The sequence below is a fragment of the Lampris incognitus genome, chromosome 21 (assembly GCF_029633865.1).
Source record: "Lampris incognitus isolate fLamInc1 chromosome 21, fLamInc1.hap2, whole genome shotgun sequence".
NCBI lineage: Eukaryota > Metazoa > Chordata > Actinopteri > Lampriformes > Lampridae > Lampris > Lampris incognitus.
Window position 1 is genome coordinate 25,309,214 of NC_079231.1, and position 15,000 is coordinate 25,324,213.

At 45.9% G+C, this 15,000-nt stretch overlaps 1 protein-coding gene across 1 annotated transcript in view; it reads left to right on the forward strand.

The window, feature by feature from the left end:
• LOC130131671 (protein SON) overlaps window positions 1-15,000 on the forward strand; it is a 174,341-nt gene that overhangs the window by 117,543 nt on the left and 41,798 nt on the right. The window contains exons 16-17 of the mRNA XM_056301450.1: window positions 1,058-1,168; window positions 11,773-11,889. Coding sequence (XP_056157425.1) covers window positions 1,058-1,168; window positions 11,773-11,889 — 228 coding nt within the window. The remainder of the gene's footprint in view (window positions 1-1,057; window positions 1,169-11,772; window positions 11,890-15,000) is intronic.

Below are 15,000 nucleotides of genomic sequence, written 5' to 3' on the forward strand. Positions count from 1 at the left end.
TTACCTCAACAAATTAACAGCTAGAATGCCAAAGGTCTGCAATGCTGTAATTGCTGTAAATGGAGGATTCTTTGACGAAAGCAAAGTTTGATGTAAAAAAAATCTTATTTCAAATACAAATCATTATTTCTAACCTTGTCAATGTCTTGACTCTATTTTCTATTCATTTCACAACATATGGTGGTGAATAAGTGTGACTTTTCATGGAAAACACGAAATTGTTTGGGTGATCCCAAACTTTTGAACGGTAGTGTATATATATATATATATATATAATGGCACGGTGGAACAGTTATTAGCACAGCAAGAAGGTCCTGGGTTCGAGCCCCGGGGTAGTCCAACCTTGGGGGTCGTCCCGGGTCGTCCTCTGTGTGGGGTTTGCATGTTCTCCCCGTGTCTGTGTGGGTTTCCTCCGGGTGCTCCGGTTTCCTCCCACAGTCCAAAGACATGGAGGTCAGGTGGCTCGGCCGTACTACATTGTCCCTAGGTATCAATGTGTGTGTGTGTGTGTGTGTGTGTGTGTGTGTGTGTGTGTGTGTGTGTGTGTGTGTGTTGGCCCTGTGATAGCCTGGCGGCCTATCCAGGATGTCTCCCCACCTGCACATACACACACACACACACACACACACACACACACACACACACACACCCAATGACTGCTGGAATAGGCTGCACTCCAGCATCCCCACGACCCTGAGAGCAGGTTAAGCGGTTCAGATAATGGATGGATAATATAGATCTATACTTTCTTTATCTATAATGAGCTGTAACTATACTGAGCTTTATGTAACACAAGTGAGTAGTCTCCATCAGGTGACACCAAACAGTGGCAGTTATCATAATAAAACTCCCTGGGGCTCTCGAGCAAAGCCACACTTTTAGTCTTCTTATAAGCATTAAGTACATGAATATAAACCAAAATCGTGAATGATTCATTATGTTCACTGTTTTTCTCTCTCTTTCTGTTTCCATCTGTCTCTCTCTGGCTGTCTCTCATTCTTTGTCCCCCTCTTTCTCCATCTCTTCCCCCCCCTCTTCTCTCACTTTTCTCTTCCAGCCAGTGGACATCACCCAGGCCGTGACTGAGAGGATCAAAGCTCAGAGGAGATTGGCTGAAAACCCCTATGACGTGGGCGCTATCTGTATGCTGAGCCGTGCACAAGAGCAGGTTTTACATTTATTCATGCAGTAACAGTATAAAAGCAAGGTAACACCACAGAGGCTAACACAGTTATTACATAAAAACGTGCTAGTGTAATGTAATTATTGACATATACCCAAAAAACACAAACATTTACACACTGACTACAAACCTCAGACTTGGGTTCTAATCAGGTTTAAGTACCTTCCCCGCAATGAAATCACTTTTAATTGGTCTTATACCTTTGTTTTTTTTTGTTTTGTGGTGTTTGTTAAGACCTGTTGTATGCTTGTTTATCTGCCTGAGTTACTTCCATCCTTAAATATTTGATAATACAAACAGGTTTTGGACATCTGCATATTTGCTTGTCCCTTTCTGTTCCTACAATGATAATAATACAAACAAACATTACTGTAGAGTTGCACAACTGCTTTGTTTATAGAATTCATAAACCTCCATCTTGCATGTCGGTGCTGTCTTTTTCTTGTCATGCTTTTGCAAAATTGTGGTGTTGGCTGTTTTTTATCAGTAATGTTATATTTTACACCCTTTGGAAATGGAAATGGATGATCCACTGTGGCGACCCCTAATGGGAGCAACTGAAAGTTTTTGTAGTAGTCGATATTTTACCCCCTTTCATGCCATTTCAGTTTAATGAATAGACTAACCTGAAAAGTATAATGAAGAGAATATAACAGGAGTTAGCAGCACAACACAAAAACAAATCTTATCTATATGTGCCTTCAGAAATTATTCAATCTTCCCTTTGATTATTTCTTATTTTGTAGTATTGCCAAGTGAAATTCAAAAATAGTAAATTGATGGTTGGTTCGTTAGTTGGTTGGATGGATGGTTTCTCCACTCCTATAGAAGTAATTCTGTATTATGTAAAAACAAAATCGGACCAGAGCATGTGCTCCAATTAACAGGGCATCACACTGGGAAAGTCTACTCTAAGGTGCTGGAAAGGAGGCTCCAACCGATTATCAAACCTCTGATCCAGAAGGAACAATGTGGCTTCCGTCCTGGCCATGGAACCAACAGACCAACTCTTTACCCTTGCAGAAGTATTGATGGAGGCATGGGAGTTTGACTAGCCAGTCTACATGTGTCTGTGAATGTTCTCATTCATTCAGGTCATGGTTATCCAAAGGAATTGAATCAAGTGCAACTGGACTTGGTTATATATCCGTGAAGACGTTTCGCCTCTCATCCAACAGGCTTCATCAGTTTGTGCCTTTCTGACTAGACCAAGCTAGTCTGACTGGCTGGTGATGAGACTCAGATATTTAGCCTCTTTGGAGTCGTTATCAGAGCTAATGATGTCCATGGCTCTTTTGTGTTCCGATGTTAAGCAGCGGCAGTCATTGGAGGTCTTAGTTTCGACTTTGTTAGTGCTCCATTCAGTGGTCATGAGTCGTTTGAGCCGTTAGTGACCGACTGTTGTTCTTGGAGGCTAAGGTTTTGAGTCTCCTGGGTAGAGATGAAAGGATGGCATTGTAAGTGGGAGATAGGTGATGTCGCAGACCTCCTCCTCTGCTCTGTGTTGCAGAGTTCTGATGACGCCCAGTTTGTGTTCCAGTGGGTGGTGTGACTCGAAAAGTAGATATTGGTCTGTGTGTGTAGGTTTCCTGTAAACCCCATTGTGGAGGTTCCTGTCTTCCCCAATGTGGACGTCACAGTCCAAGAAGGGCAAACTGTTGTTCTTTACGTCTTCCCTTGTGAACTTAATGTTCTTGTCCACTGAGTTGATGTGTTTGGTAAACGCTTGCACCTCTTGTGTTTGGATTTTGACCCATGTGTCGTCCACATATCTGAACCAGTGGCTCGGAGTTGTTCCTCTTAAGGAGTTCAGGGCCCTGTGTTCTACCTCTTCCATATATAAGTTGGCCACAATGGGTGATACTGGTGAACCCATTGCACAGCTGTGTTTCTGTCTGTAAAACTGGCCCCTGTATTGGAAATATGTAGTGTTCAGACAAAGGTCCAGTAGTTGGCAAATCTGGTCTGGGCTGAAGTTGGTCCTATTGTGGAGGGTGTCGTCCTGTAGCAAACGTTGCCTCACAGTTTCCAAAGCCTCCATGGTTGGGATGCAGGTGAATAACGAGGTCACATCGTAGGATACCATGGTTTCGTCCGGTTCCAATTTTACGCCTTGGACTTTGTCCACAAAGTCAATGGAGTTTTGGATATGGTGAGGTGTTTTGCCCACTAAAGGGGTCAAGATGTTGGCTATATGTTTGGCAATGTTGTACGTGACCGAGTTTATGCTGCTGACGATGGGCCTGAGGGGGGTTCCATCTTTATGGATCTTAGGGAGTCCATATATGCATGGAATGTTATCTTGTGGGTAGAGACGGTGGTATTGTATCCGATCAATGGTTCCTCCTTTCTGTAGTTTCTGTAGGTACTCTATTATTCTCCTCTTGTAACCACTAGTTGGATCATGTCTCAGCAGTTCATAGGTGTCGGTGTCGCTGAGTAATGACGTGATCTTGGCGTGGTAGTCTGTTGTGTTGAGGATAACCGTGCATCTCCCCTTATCTGCTGGAAGGATAGTGGTGTTTTCATCCATGCTCAGGGCTGTCACGGCTTTCCTTTCCTCCATAGTTAGGTTGGAAGGAGGGAGTTTCGCATTGGACAGAGCTGCTGACACCTTTAACCTAAGCTGTTCCGCCTCGGTTTCCGTTAGATTGTTTTTCCTTATAGCTGATTCTGTGGATGTGATGAGGTCAACTATAGGTAGTTGTTTGGGTGTCATGGCGAAGTTCAGTCCTTTGGCTAAGACCTCCTTCTCTGATTGGGTAAGTACCTTGTTCGAGAGATTCTTGATCCATCTGTTCTGCGTTCCGTTTTGTGTGGGATGTTCTGTCTTTTGTCTCCAGGTAAGTATATCTGCTTGGCTAGTGTTGTTGGTTCGTCGCTGTAAGTTTTGAAACTTCCTTGTCTGCCTTTCTTTGGTTTTGTGGTGTTGAGATAGTTGGGCTTTCTTGGTGAAATCAGTGATCCTCTCCAAGACTGCACCAGGCAAGTGGGATGTTAGTTGCTGGAGTAGTTGGTCAGATTTCTCCTTCAATAGTGAAATGGACCTGTCTCACTCTTTCATTCAGGAGTTGATTCTGTGCCTTCTCTATGATTCTGTCTGCTCTATGTCCTTTTATTGTGGTACACAGGCGCAGGCTATTGGGTATGAGCCTCTGTTGTCTGCATCTCAGATTAAGTCGCAAGTGGTTTCTGTAGTCTGCAATCTTTCGAGCCATCCTTCATATTCCCTCACCATTTTAAGGGTGTCAGACCCAAATTGTTCCGCAACATGTCTGTGAATGTTCTCATTCATCCAGGTCATGGTTATCCAAAGGAATTGAATGAAGTGCAACTGGACTTGGTTATATATCTGTGAAGACGTTTCGCCTCTCATCCAAGAAGCTTCATCAGTTCGTGCCTTTCTGACTAGACCAAGCTAGTCTGACTGGCTGGTCTAGTCAGAAAGGCACGGATATATAACTAAGTCCAGTTGCACTTGATTCAATTCCTTTGGACAGTCAACGTGTGTTTTGTGGACTTGGAGAAAGCTTTTGACTGTGTACCCCGGGGTCCTCTGTGAGGGGTACTGCAGGAGTATGGGGTACCGGGGCAGTTGCTACAAGCCAACCAGTCCTTGTATAACCAAAGTGAGAGCTGTGCCCACATTCTCGGTACAAAGTCAAATCCCTTTTCAGTGTGTGTCGGACTCCGCCAAAGTTGTCCTTTGTCTCTGATTCGGTTTGTGATATTCATGGGACAGGATCTCAAGGCGCAGCCAAGGTGAGGGGTGTGTCCGTTTTGGGAACCTTCGCAGATGATGTGGTTTTGTTGGCTTCATCAGAACGTGACCTCCAGTGTGCACTGGGGTGGTTTGCAGCTGAGTGTGAAATGGCTTGGATGAGAGTTAGCACCTCCAAGTCTGGGGCCATGGTTCTCTACCAGAAAATGGTGGATTGCTCCCTCTAGGTTGGGGATGAGTTGTCGCCTCAAGTGAAGGAGTTCAAGTATCTCAGGGTCTTGTTGTTGAGGATGGAGTGGGAGATTGATAGGCGAATTGGTGCAGCAACAGCAATAATTTGGATAATGCGGACGTTGTACTGGACTGTTGTGGTGAAGAGGGAACTTAGCTGGACGCCAAAGCTCTCAATTTCCTAGTCAATCTTCGTTTCAACCCTCACATATGATCATGAGTTTTGGGTAGTCACCGAAAGGGTGAGATCACAGATGCAAGTGGCTAAAATGAGTTTCCTCCGTAGGGTGTCTGGGTTCGGTTCAACCTTAGAGATAGGGTGAGGAGCTCGGACATCTGAGTAGAGCTGCTGCTCCTTTGTGTCAAAAGGAGCCAGTTGAGTTGGTTCGGGCATCTGATTAGGATGCCTCCTGGGCACCTTCCTTTGGAGGCTTTCCGGGCACATCCAACTGCCAGGAGACCCTGGGGATATATCTAGAACTCGCTGGAGGGACTACATGGCCAATTTGGCCTGGGAACACCTTGGGATCCCCCAGGAGGAGCTGGAGGGCGTTGCTGGGGAGAGGGATGTCTGGAGTGCCCTACTTAGCTTGCTTCCAATGCAGCCTGACCCCAGAGAAACGGCTGATAATGAGATAAGATGATATGTAGTATGGGCTAGAGTTTCAGTGAACAGCTGACTACAGGGTGAGGTGGCTAAAAACGGCCAAAATACATAACTAGCCTAGCAAAGAACAGCTAATACAAGGGCCGAATGCCATCCTAGCAATGTTAAATAAAATACAATAATTATGAAGTAAATAAACATTTCCATGTCGACGTTACTACAATCTTTGTTTGATACAAACAAAGATGATAATACAAGGGCCCGTATTTGTTTGGGCATTTGTTTACCCACAAGTAACACTAGTAGTAAAAGAAAAGTCCAGCATTTGTTTTGGTGCACAGGTAATGCAATCAGAGCTAGTCCATAGTCAGTTAGCTAGCATAGCTAGTTGTTAGCCTGGGAAGCTAACATCAATAATATTGCCATAGTGCTTTACCATATGTGATTAATAACATCGAACCACCATGAGCTCACTAGGTGATCAGGATCTTGCTCCAGATAAAGGATATTGATTCTGTGTTCAACACTCCCAAAGAAGCAAAAGACCTGTTGCCATTGTGTGTAATCCTAAATCACAGGGAAAAGCAAGGCCATACTTGACCGTCTGGTGGTCTCAGAGCAGTTTCTTGGCCTTGTCGAATGCCACTCTCTTCTTAGCAACAGCAGCGGTGTAGTCCAGGAATAGTAGAAATCTTTGGCCATTATAGAGAAGTGGACCTGCTTTGTCTAGCATGTTGCATAATCTCCACCTTGACACTAAAATAGTGAACATGAACAATGAAGGGACATGGCCTCTCTCCAGATTGGGGACGCAGCAGCAGGGAACAGTGTGCTCTGTCAAGCAGTGGTCTTTCTTCTAGTTGCAGAACCTCTTTGAGCAGGCCAGCGGTGAAGTCAGTTGGACGTGGTCCCTTCACGCCTTCACGTAGACCAGTAATTCTCAAATTGTTCCTGCATGACCTCCCCTCTAAATCCTCACATCAGTTAGGAAAGCCACCTGTTTAGTGAGACTTTGTAGCTTGTGCTCCAGGGATGTAATCTCATCCGATCAGTGATTTGCCCCATTTTCCAGTTCTGTCACATGGCTAGACAGAACCCCAGCATTGAATCTGACTGATGCTAAGTCACCATGCAGTTCAGTCCGTACTGATGTAATTTTGGACCTCAGACACATTGCCAAAGTGTCTATTTTAGCGTCCACTGAAGCACAAATGTCCTCTTTCAGTGGCGTGATTCAATAGCACTGAGAACAGCATTGTGCAAGGCGGTGGACTAACTTGGTTGGTGTTAGCCATGGTGTTAGCACCCTTACCACATGTAATAAGCATAGTGCATAGGTATAATGTAGTACTCAAAAAGACATAGTAGTAAAAAAGTATATATACTTAGCACAAAAAGTAAGGAAAATTGTGTTTGGTAGATTATTTCTTTGTTGTAACAATGCTTCTTGGCAATAAATCGTATACCGTTGGAAAGCCTGTTTATTTCCTTTTTAAATGGGGCCACATTTGTAAGGAACATGCATTTGTGGGATGAGCAGCAGAGCTGAGTATGTGGGTTGCGTCCATGAAAATTTGCCAAATCTTCTCTGCCAATGCCAAACAGCTTATTTTGCTGTTGCTATTGACTCTTGTTTTGAGCTTCTGGTACCCCAGGTGCTGACAATCAGGTGCCTGATATAAGATTTATTGCCAAGAAGCATTGTTACAACAAAGACATAATCTACCAAACACACATTTCCTTACTTTTTGTGCTAAGTTTATGTACTGCCAAAACGATTATTTGTTCCTAACTGAACAAAATGGGCGATGTAGATACAAAAGCACCGTTGTTTTAGCAAATTATTGAACAATTGGCAGGAAGCTCTAAAATCTTCCACCTACCTACTCATTATGCCACCAGAAGTCCTTTTTGGGGTTTTTTTAAGGAAAGTAAGCAAGTGTGTACCTCTGATGGACGTCAGGAGTTGATTCTACCCTCTAGGGGCCAGTTGAGAGAACAGTCTAGATACAACTTGTTGCTTTTGGAGCAGGCCTAGATTGTAGCCTAATAGAGGGGGAGGGAAGTGTATGAGCAGGCATTTACATGGTATTAGGGGTTTTCAGAGAAGTTGGTGCCATTAATTGAACTGCTTGTGATGCCAGCAACAAGGTGTAGAGCTCTATGCGGGCAGCAACAGGGAGCCAGTGCAAAGACACAGACACCCAGCTAGTTGCTGGGTGATCTATGAAGTGTCACAGCAACGCAACCACGTCATGGATTAAAAGTTTAATAACCTGGAAAGACTCTGCCTAAGCCCAGACTTAATAGGAAACTCATATTTTTTAACTTTAGACCTATTTTTCTATTGTTACAACTCAAACCAAGTGATGGGGAGCAGAATCATTTAAATTGTTTCATTAGGGGTGTCCGGGTAGCATAGCGGTCTCTTCCATTGCCTGTCAACATGGGGATCTCCGACTCGAATCCCTGTGTTAGCTCCAGCTTGGTCGGGCGTCCCTACAGACACAACTGGCCGTGTCTGCAGGTGGGAAGCTGGATGTGGGTATGTGTCCTTGTCGCTGCACTAGCGCCTCCTCTGGTCGGTCAGGGCAGCTGTTCAGGAGGCAGGGGGAACTGGGGGGAATAGTGTGATACTTCCACGTGCTACGTCCCCCTGGGGAAACTCCTCACTGTCAGGTGAAAAGAAGCAGCTGGCGACGCCACATGTATCGGAGGAGGCATGTGATAGTCTGCAGCCCTCCCCCCCCGGATCAGCAGAGGGGGTGGAGCAGTGAGTGGGACCGCTCGGAAGAGTGGGGTAATTGGCCAAGTACAATTGGGGAGAAAAATGAGAAAAATCAAACAAACAAATAAATACATTTAAAAAAAGTTATGGTGCTTGCCAGGTAATGTCCATCAAAAGACGTTTTCTAAAGCATTATGGAAGTATTTAGATTGCAATTAATTTCTTACGCAGACTTTGTTACGCCTTGATGAGTGAGTTGTTGCAAGAAGCTAACAGTGAAAGCATGAGAGAGCAAAGTGAAGTGCAAAACAGAACATGCAAAAGAGGTATATCACTGTGCTGATGGTACTGAACATGTCTTTTCATGATGGAAGGTGTTTTGGACACTTCCCAAAACAATCAGAAACTGTTGGTTCCAAAAAATACCTCTCTAGTGGATGTTATTTGGTGAACACGGTTGCCTCAAAGGATTACATTGCCGCTTTATACTCGGCAGCTGGTTGACACTAACTTGCTCAATAATTAAACAAATTTTTTTGGGGGGGGGGGGATTTTTCCTCCTTTTCCTCCCCAGTTGCACTTGGCCAATTACCCCACTCTTCCGAGCGGTCCCAGTCTCTGCTCCACCCCCTCTGCTGATCCGGGGGGGGCTGCAAACTATCACATGTCTCCTCCGATACATGTGGAGCCGCCAGCTGCTTCTTTTCACCTGACAGTGAGGAATTTCCCCAGGGGGACGTAGCACGTGGAAGTATCACGCTGTCCCCCCCCGAACAGGCGCCCCAACCAACCTGAGGAGGCGCTAGTGTAGCGACCAGGACACATACCCACATCCGGTTTCCCACCCGCAGACACGACCAATTGTGTCTGTAGGGACGCCAACCAAGCCGGAGGTAACCCAGAGATTCGAACCGGCGATCCCCATGTTGGTAGAAGCAGCAATGCTTGGAAGGGTTACATTACAGCTTGGTATGTAGCAATTGTCCAAAGGAGTTGAATCAAGTGCAACTGGACTTGGTATATATTGGTATATATATACCAAGTCCAGTTGCACTTGATTCAACTCCTTTGGATGACCATGACCTGGATGAATGAGAACATTCACAGATATGTAGCAATTGGGTGATTTGAGCTTGCGCCATGTGGAATCAGTTTAAAACCTTCTACCAGCTATTGCTGGTTTGACACCTACATATAGGATGATAGAGTTAAAAACATAGGAGGTTCCTCATGAATCCCATTAAAGAGTTGGTATGATGGAAAGTTGCTGTCTATTGTTTCTCTCCATATAATTGTTTCTATTGTTTCTCTCCATATAATTATATATATTGGTTCTATTGTTTCTCTCTATGTAATTGGTTCTATTGGTTCTCTCCATGTAATTGTTTCTATTGGTTCCATTGTTTCTCTCCTTGTAATTGTTTCTATTGGTTCTCTCCATGTAACTGGGCAGTTGTAACACATTTGCATGGAAGTGTGTAAAGCTCTTGTAGACAAACTTGAGATGACTCACAGCTATAAACTGCTGCCAAAGGCTTATATAGAAAGTCGTGGCGGACACTAGGGGCTATGCCTCTCACCCAACAGGACTGTGAGCTGGGGGCGTGGTTTACGTTCCCGGGCTCGCCGGTGCAGGGTTGTTCCTGTTGTTAGTTTGGTTTTTGGAGCTGAGGAATAAACATCAAACTCGCCTTCGTCTGCTGTGTTTTTCCTCATCCTGCCACATCGGTGACCCCGAATTGAACATGTTTGGAGCAGAAGAGGAGTGTGAATCCACTTCGGCCACGCCACCCCAACTCTCACAGTCGGCCGTTCTTGCCGTGGCTGTGAAACTCCCAGAGTTCTGGCAGAGCGACCCGGCTTCGTGGTTCCAGCATGTCGAGGCACTGTTCCACCTGCGTGGAATCTCCGCGGACGACTCCAGATGCTATTTGGTCGTCGCTGCGCTGGATCAGCAGTCCACACGCCGGGCCATGCAGCTGTTGCGCGCCCCTCCGCAACACGGTAAATACGTCACCCTCAAACATCTTCTGCTCCGGAGGTACAGCCTATCTACCGCAGAGAGGGCAGATAGGATCCTTTCCCTATCCGGTTTGGGCGACGGGACGGCTGTGGATCTCATGGACAATATGCTGTCGCTGCTAGGCTTGGACGAAGGCGGATTCCTTTTCCCGCACGTTTTCCTGCACCAGCTCCCGTCTCCTGTGCGCGCGGCTTTGGCTAACTCCCCGTGTCTGGCTGCTGGTGACCCGCTGAGCTGGTGCTCGGTCAGCCACTCCGCGTCCCTGGGGAGTTTTCGCCTGGGAGTTCTGCTCCTCGACCCCGTCTGGCCGTTTATCCTTTTTTGTCCGACAGCACTCGGGTTCCAGGCCCCGTTCACCACTGTTTTCCGCGGTCGTTCGTGCCTGCGGAGCTCATGTCGGCTCGTTTTGTTTTTGTACGGCATGATGCTCACCGCTCGCCCCTCCAACCCCCATATGATGGCCCATTTCGGGTTCTTGAGACGGGTCCTAAGGGTTTTGTGCTTGATATGGGTGGGTGTAGGGAGCGTGTCACGCTTGATAGACTTAATCCGGCGCACAGGGTGGCAGGCGAAGTTGTGTTTCCGGCCCAGGTTCCCCGTCGGGGTCGTCCTCCTTCCAGGACCCCGGCAGTGTCTTCACGGGTTCAGCGTTCTGCTTCTCAGCCGGCTTTGGACTGTGTTTCACCTACTGTTTCAGCTGAGGGACGGCGCAGCCGTTATGGCAGGCTGCTTAAGCCTCCAGTGAGACACTAATTTTCTTTCCAGGAGTCCCTTCTGGGTGTTCGGGGGGGGGGGGGGGCTGTGTGGCGGACACTAGGGGCTATGCCTCTCACCCAGCAGGACTGTGAGCTGGGGGCGTGGTTTAGGTTCCCTGGCTCGCCGGTGCAGGGTTGTTCCTGCTGCAGTTGGTTTTTAGAGTTGAGGAATAAACATCAAACTCACCTTCGTCTGCTGTGTTTTTCCTCATCCTGCCGCAAGTATCTACTCTGGGGGATAAATACTGTGGTACATGAGAAATGTCTTATATTTCTGAAAAACAAATGCTCTATAATAGTTTTGCTTCATAAATGTGTTGTTATTTTGGATAGGAAAGGTTTATTTCAATGCATTCACATTTAGAGGTGTCAAAAACATATGAGAAGGGTCGAGTTGCATCATTACCTTTTGAAAGCACTACACGTAAGAGTTTGTTCATCTCCAATAAAACACTTATATATGCACACGCATTATTCATTATTGTTTTGCATGTTAAGTGAAAATCGTCCCTCTATATGATTAGGTGGATGCGTGGGCCCAGTCCAGCAGCATCCCTGGATTGTTCACTGGTTCAACAGGAGCTCAAGTCCTCAGCTCTGAGGAGCTCTCCACTAGTGGCCCTCAGGCATGGCTCAAAAAGGTACCACACACAAACTCCCATACGCATACACACATACACAAGCACACCCATCAATATATTACACCAGCTCACTCTGGAGGCGCCTGCATTGCTCATGCCTGCTGTGTAGCACTAAAGACAAGATAAGATGTTCTTCATTAATCCCCATGGGGAAACTCATCCTCCCAACACTCACACTGGAAACAGTGGGTAACCGTGTAGCTAGGAGCAGTAGGCACCCGGGGACCAACTCCAGTTCTTCTTGCCATGCCTTGCTCAGGGGCACAGACAGGAGTACTAACCTAACATGCATGTCTTTTGATGGTGGGAGGAAACCAGTGCACCTGGAGGAAACCCATGCAGACACGGGGAGAACATGCAAACTCCATACAGAAAGGACCTGGGACAGCCTGGGGTTCGAACCCAGGACCTTCTTGCTGTGAGGCAACAGTGCTAACCATCGGGCCACCATGCCGCCCATCGTGCTGATCTGTATAGTGAAGGAGGTTTGGCAACAGAAATGGTCTGTGTTGTCACTATACACCATTAGGTCCAAGTACAATAACCTGAGAATTTGTCGCAAAAGCATTCAAAGTCTTGAAAACGGATTGTTTCATTTGGAGCGCAGTTTAATTACATCATGGAAGAGATGCTATGATGTTTGTCATACATTTCAGGAGAGAATTGTTATTCCAGCTATTTTTAGTTTGTAATCAGACAGTGCCGTTTATCAGACACTGCAGAAAACATTTTTGGTCAGGATGTGTTGGCCCCACCATCATTGTTACCAAGTCCAGAGTCCAACTGTACACCGCAGATATCTTCAGCTTGGACCATACATAAAAAGCAGAATGAATAGATTATATAGATACAGAAAGCGTGACAGGGTCTTTTAAAGTAAACTATAAGGTGCAGCTCCTTTACTGTGCTGGTCTGGGCAATGCAGGTGTCTTACTTTTGTTCTTGCCGAAGCAGGTGCAGCTGCAGGGAGGGCTGCCACCACTAGGGGCAGTCTAAGACTACTACTTTCTGGAGCACCCTAACCCATTTGGAAAAGGGGGCAAGTTGAAGAAAGACAACTAGAAAGAGGGAGGGGGGCAGGAAAGAAAAAGAAGTGATGACAGTAAGTGTTACCATCCAGAGCCAGACCCATCTCAAGTGTTTTATACATCCCTGAAGGAACAAGAAACCACAGAGACGAGAACCACAAGTAATCAGGTTTCCAATCCAGGGTTTGAAGTGTGAACCAGGTTTTTCCCACTGTAAAAGAAAAGTATGTTTCCCTAATGCTACACTTCTCAGGTGCTTTTTCCCACTCAGAGGATTTGTGTTATCTAAAACATGAACAGTGCTTCAGTTGTTGTGGTGTAAAACTTTCAATATTTCCTCAACCTGGCAGAAACCATATGGCCCTGCTGTGGAAGGCAGCAAGTCAACACTTTCTGAACAAGACTTCTTTTCCATCACTCCTTCTCATCTCAACACTGCACAATAATGACAGTGTAGGCTCCATTTCGGCAGATTTTGTAGACCTCATGATCGAGGTTTTAAAGGATATTTTTGTAAAGAAGAGTTTCAGTGAATATGTAACGAGTTAATACTTCTGTTATACACATACAGGCTCTTTCTCACTTTCTGCTGTTAATTGCCAATTGTGTCCCTGTCTTAAGTCACATTTTTGTATTTTTAGAACATGAAACCTGAAAATAAACAGAAGATGAGGGGGTATGGAGGAAGGGATTCTTATAGAAAACATAAAGAGATGAGAAATCTATCAGAGAAGAACAAACAGGACCCCAGAGCTGGATCCCACCCTTGCCTTGTGTTTGTGCGTCTGTGTCTGTGTGTGTCAGTTGTGAGTGCATTTGTGCACATGCATTAGTTTATGTGTATGTAAATAGGACAGATGGGGACCTTCCAGGATCAGACCAGTTAAATGCCTGCGTTGGTACACAAACATACACATATAGGCATAAACACAACTCTGAGCTCCCAGAGTTCTTCTCATCTTTTGGGCAGCAGTGATGGTCTGTAAAGATTTAGCCAAACAAGTGTGCAGTTCCTGAACAGTTGACCCCAAGTATTTAAACTCATCCACATTCGTCACCTCTACTCCTTGCATCCTCACCATTATGTTGTCCTCCCTCTCATTCACATATATGTTCCATCTCATTCCTGCTGACTTTCATCCCTCTTCTCTCCAGTGCATACCTCCACCCCTCCAGGCTCTCCTCCACCTGCACCCTACTCTCGCTACAGATCACAATGTCATCCGCAAACGTCATCGTCCACGGAGACTCCTGCCTGATCTCGTCCGTCAACCTGTCCATCACCATTGCAAACAAGAAAGGGCTCAGAGCCGATCCTTGATGTAATCCCACCTCCACCTTGAACCCATCTGTCATTCCAACCACCCACCTCATCACCGCTACACTGCCCTCATACATATCCTGCACCACTCCCACATACTTCCCTGCAACTCCCGATTTCCTCATACAATACCACACCTCCTCTCTCGGCACCCTGTCGTATGCTTTCTGTAAATCTAAAGACACAATGCAACTCCTTCTGGCCTTCTCTATACTTCTCCATCAACATTCTCAAAGCAAACATCACATCTGTGGTGCTCTTTCCTGGCATGAAACCATACTGCTGCTCGCTGATCATCACCTCTCCTCTTAACCTAGCTTCTATTACCCTTTCCCATATCTTCATGCTGTGCTGATCAACTTTATACCTCTGTAGTTGTTACAGTTCTGCACATCACCCTTGTTCTTGAAAATCGGTATCGGTATGCTTCTTCTCCACTCCTCAGGCATCCTCTCACTTTCCAAGTTTGAGTTAAACAATCTAGTTAAAAACTCCACTGCCATCTCTCCTAAACACCTCCATGCCTCCACAGGTATGTCATCAGGACCAACTGCCTTTCCACTCTTCATCCTCTTCATAGCTGCCCTCACTTCCTCCTTGCTAATCCGCTGAACTTCCTGATTCACTATTCCTACATCATCCAACCTCCTCTCTCTCATTTTCTTCATTCATCAGCCCCTCAAAGTACTCCTTCCACCTTCTTAGCACACTCTCCTCACTTGTCAGCACATTCCCATCTCTATCCTTGATCACCCTAACTTA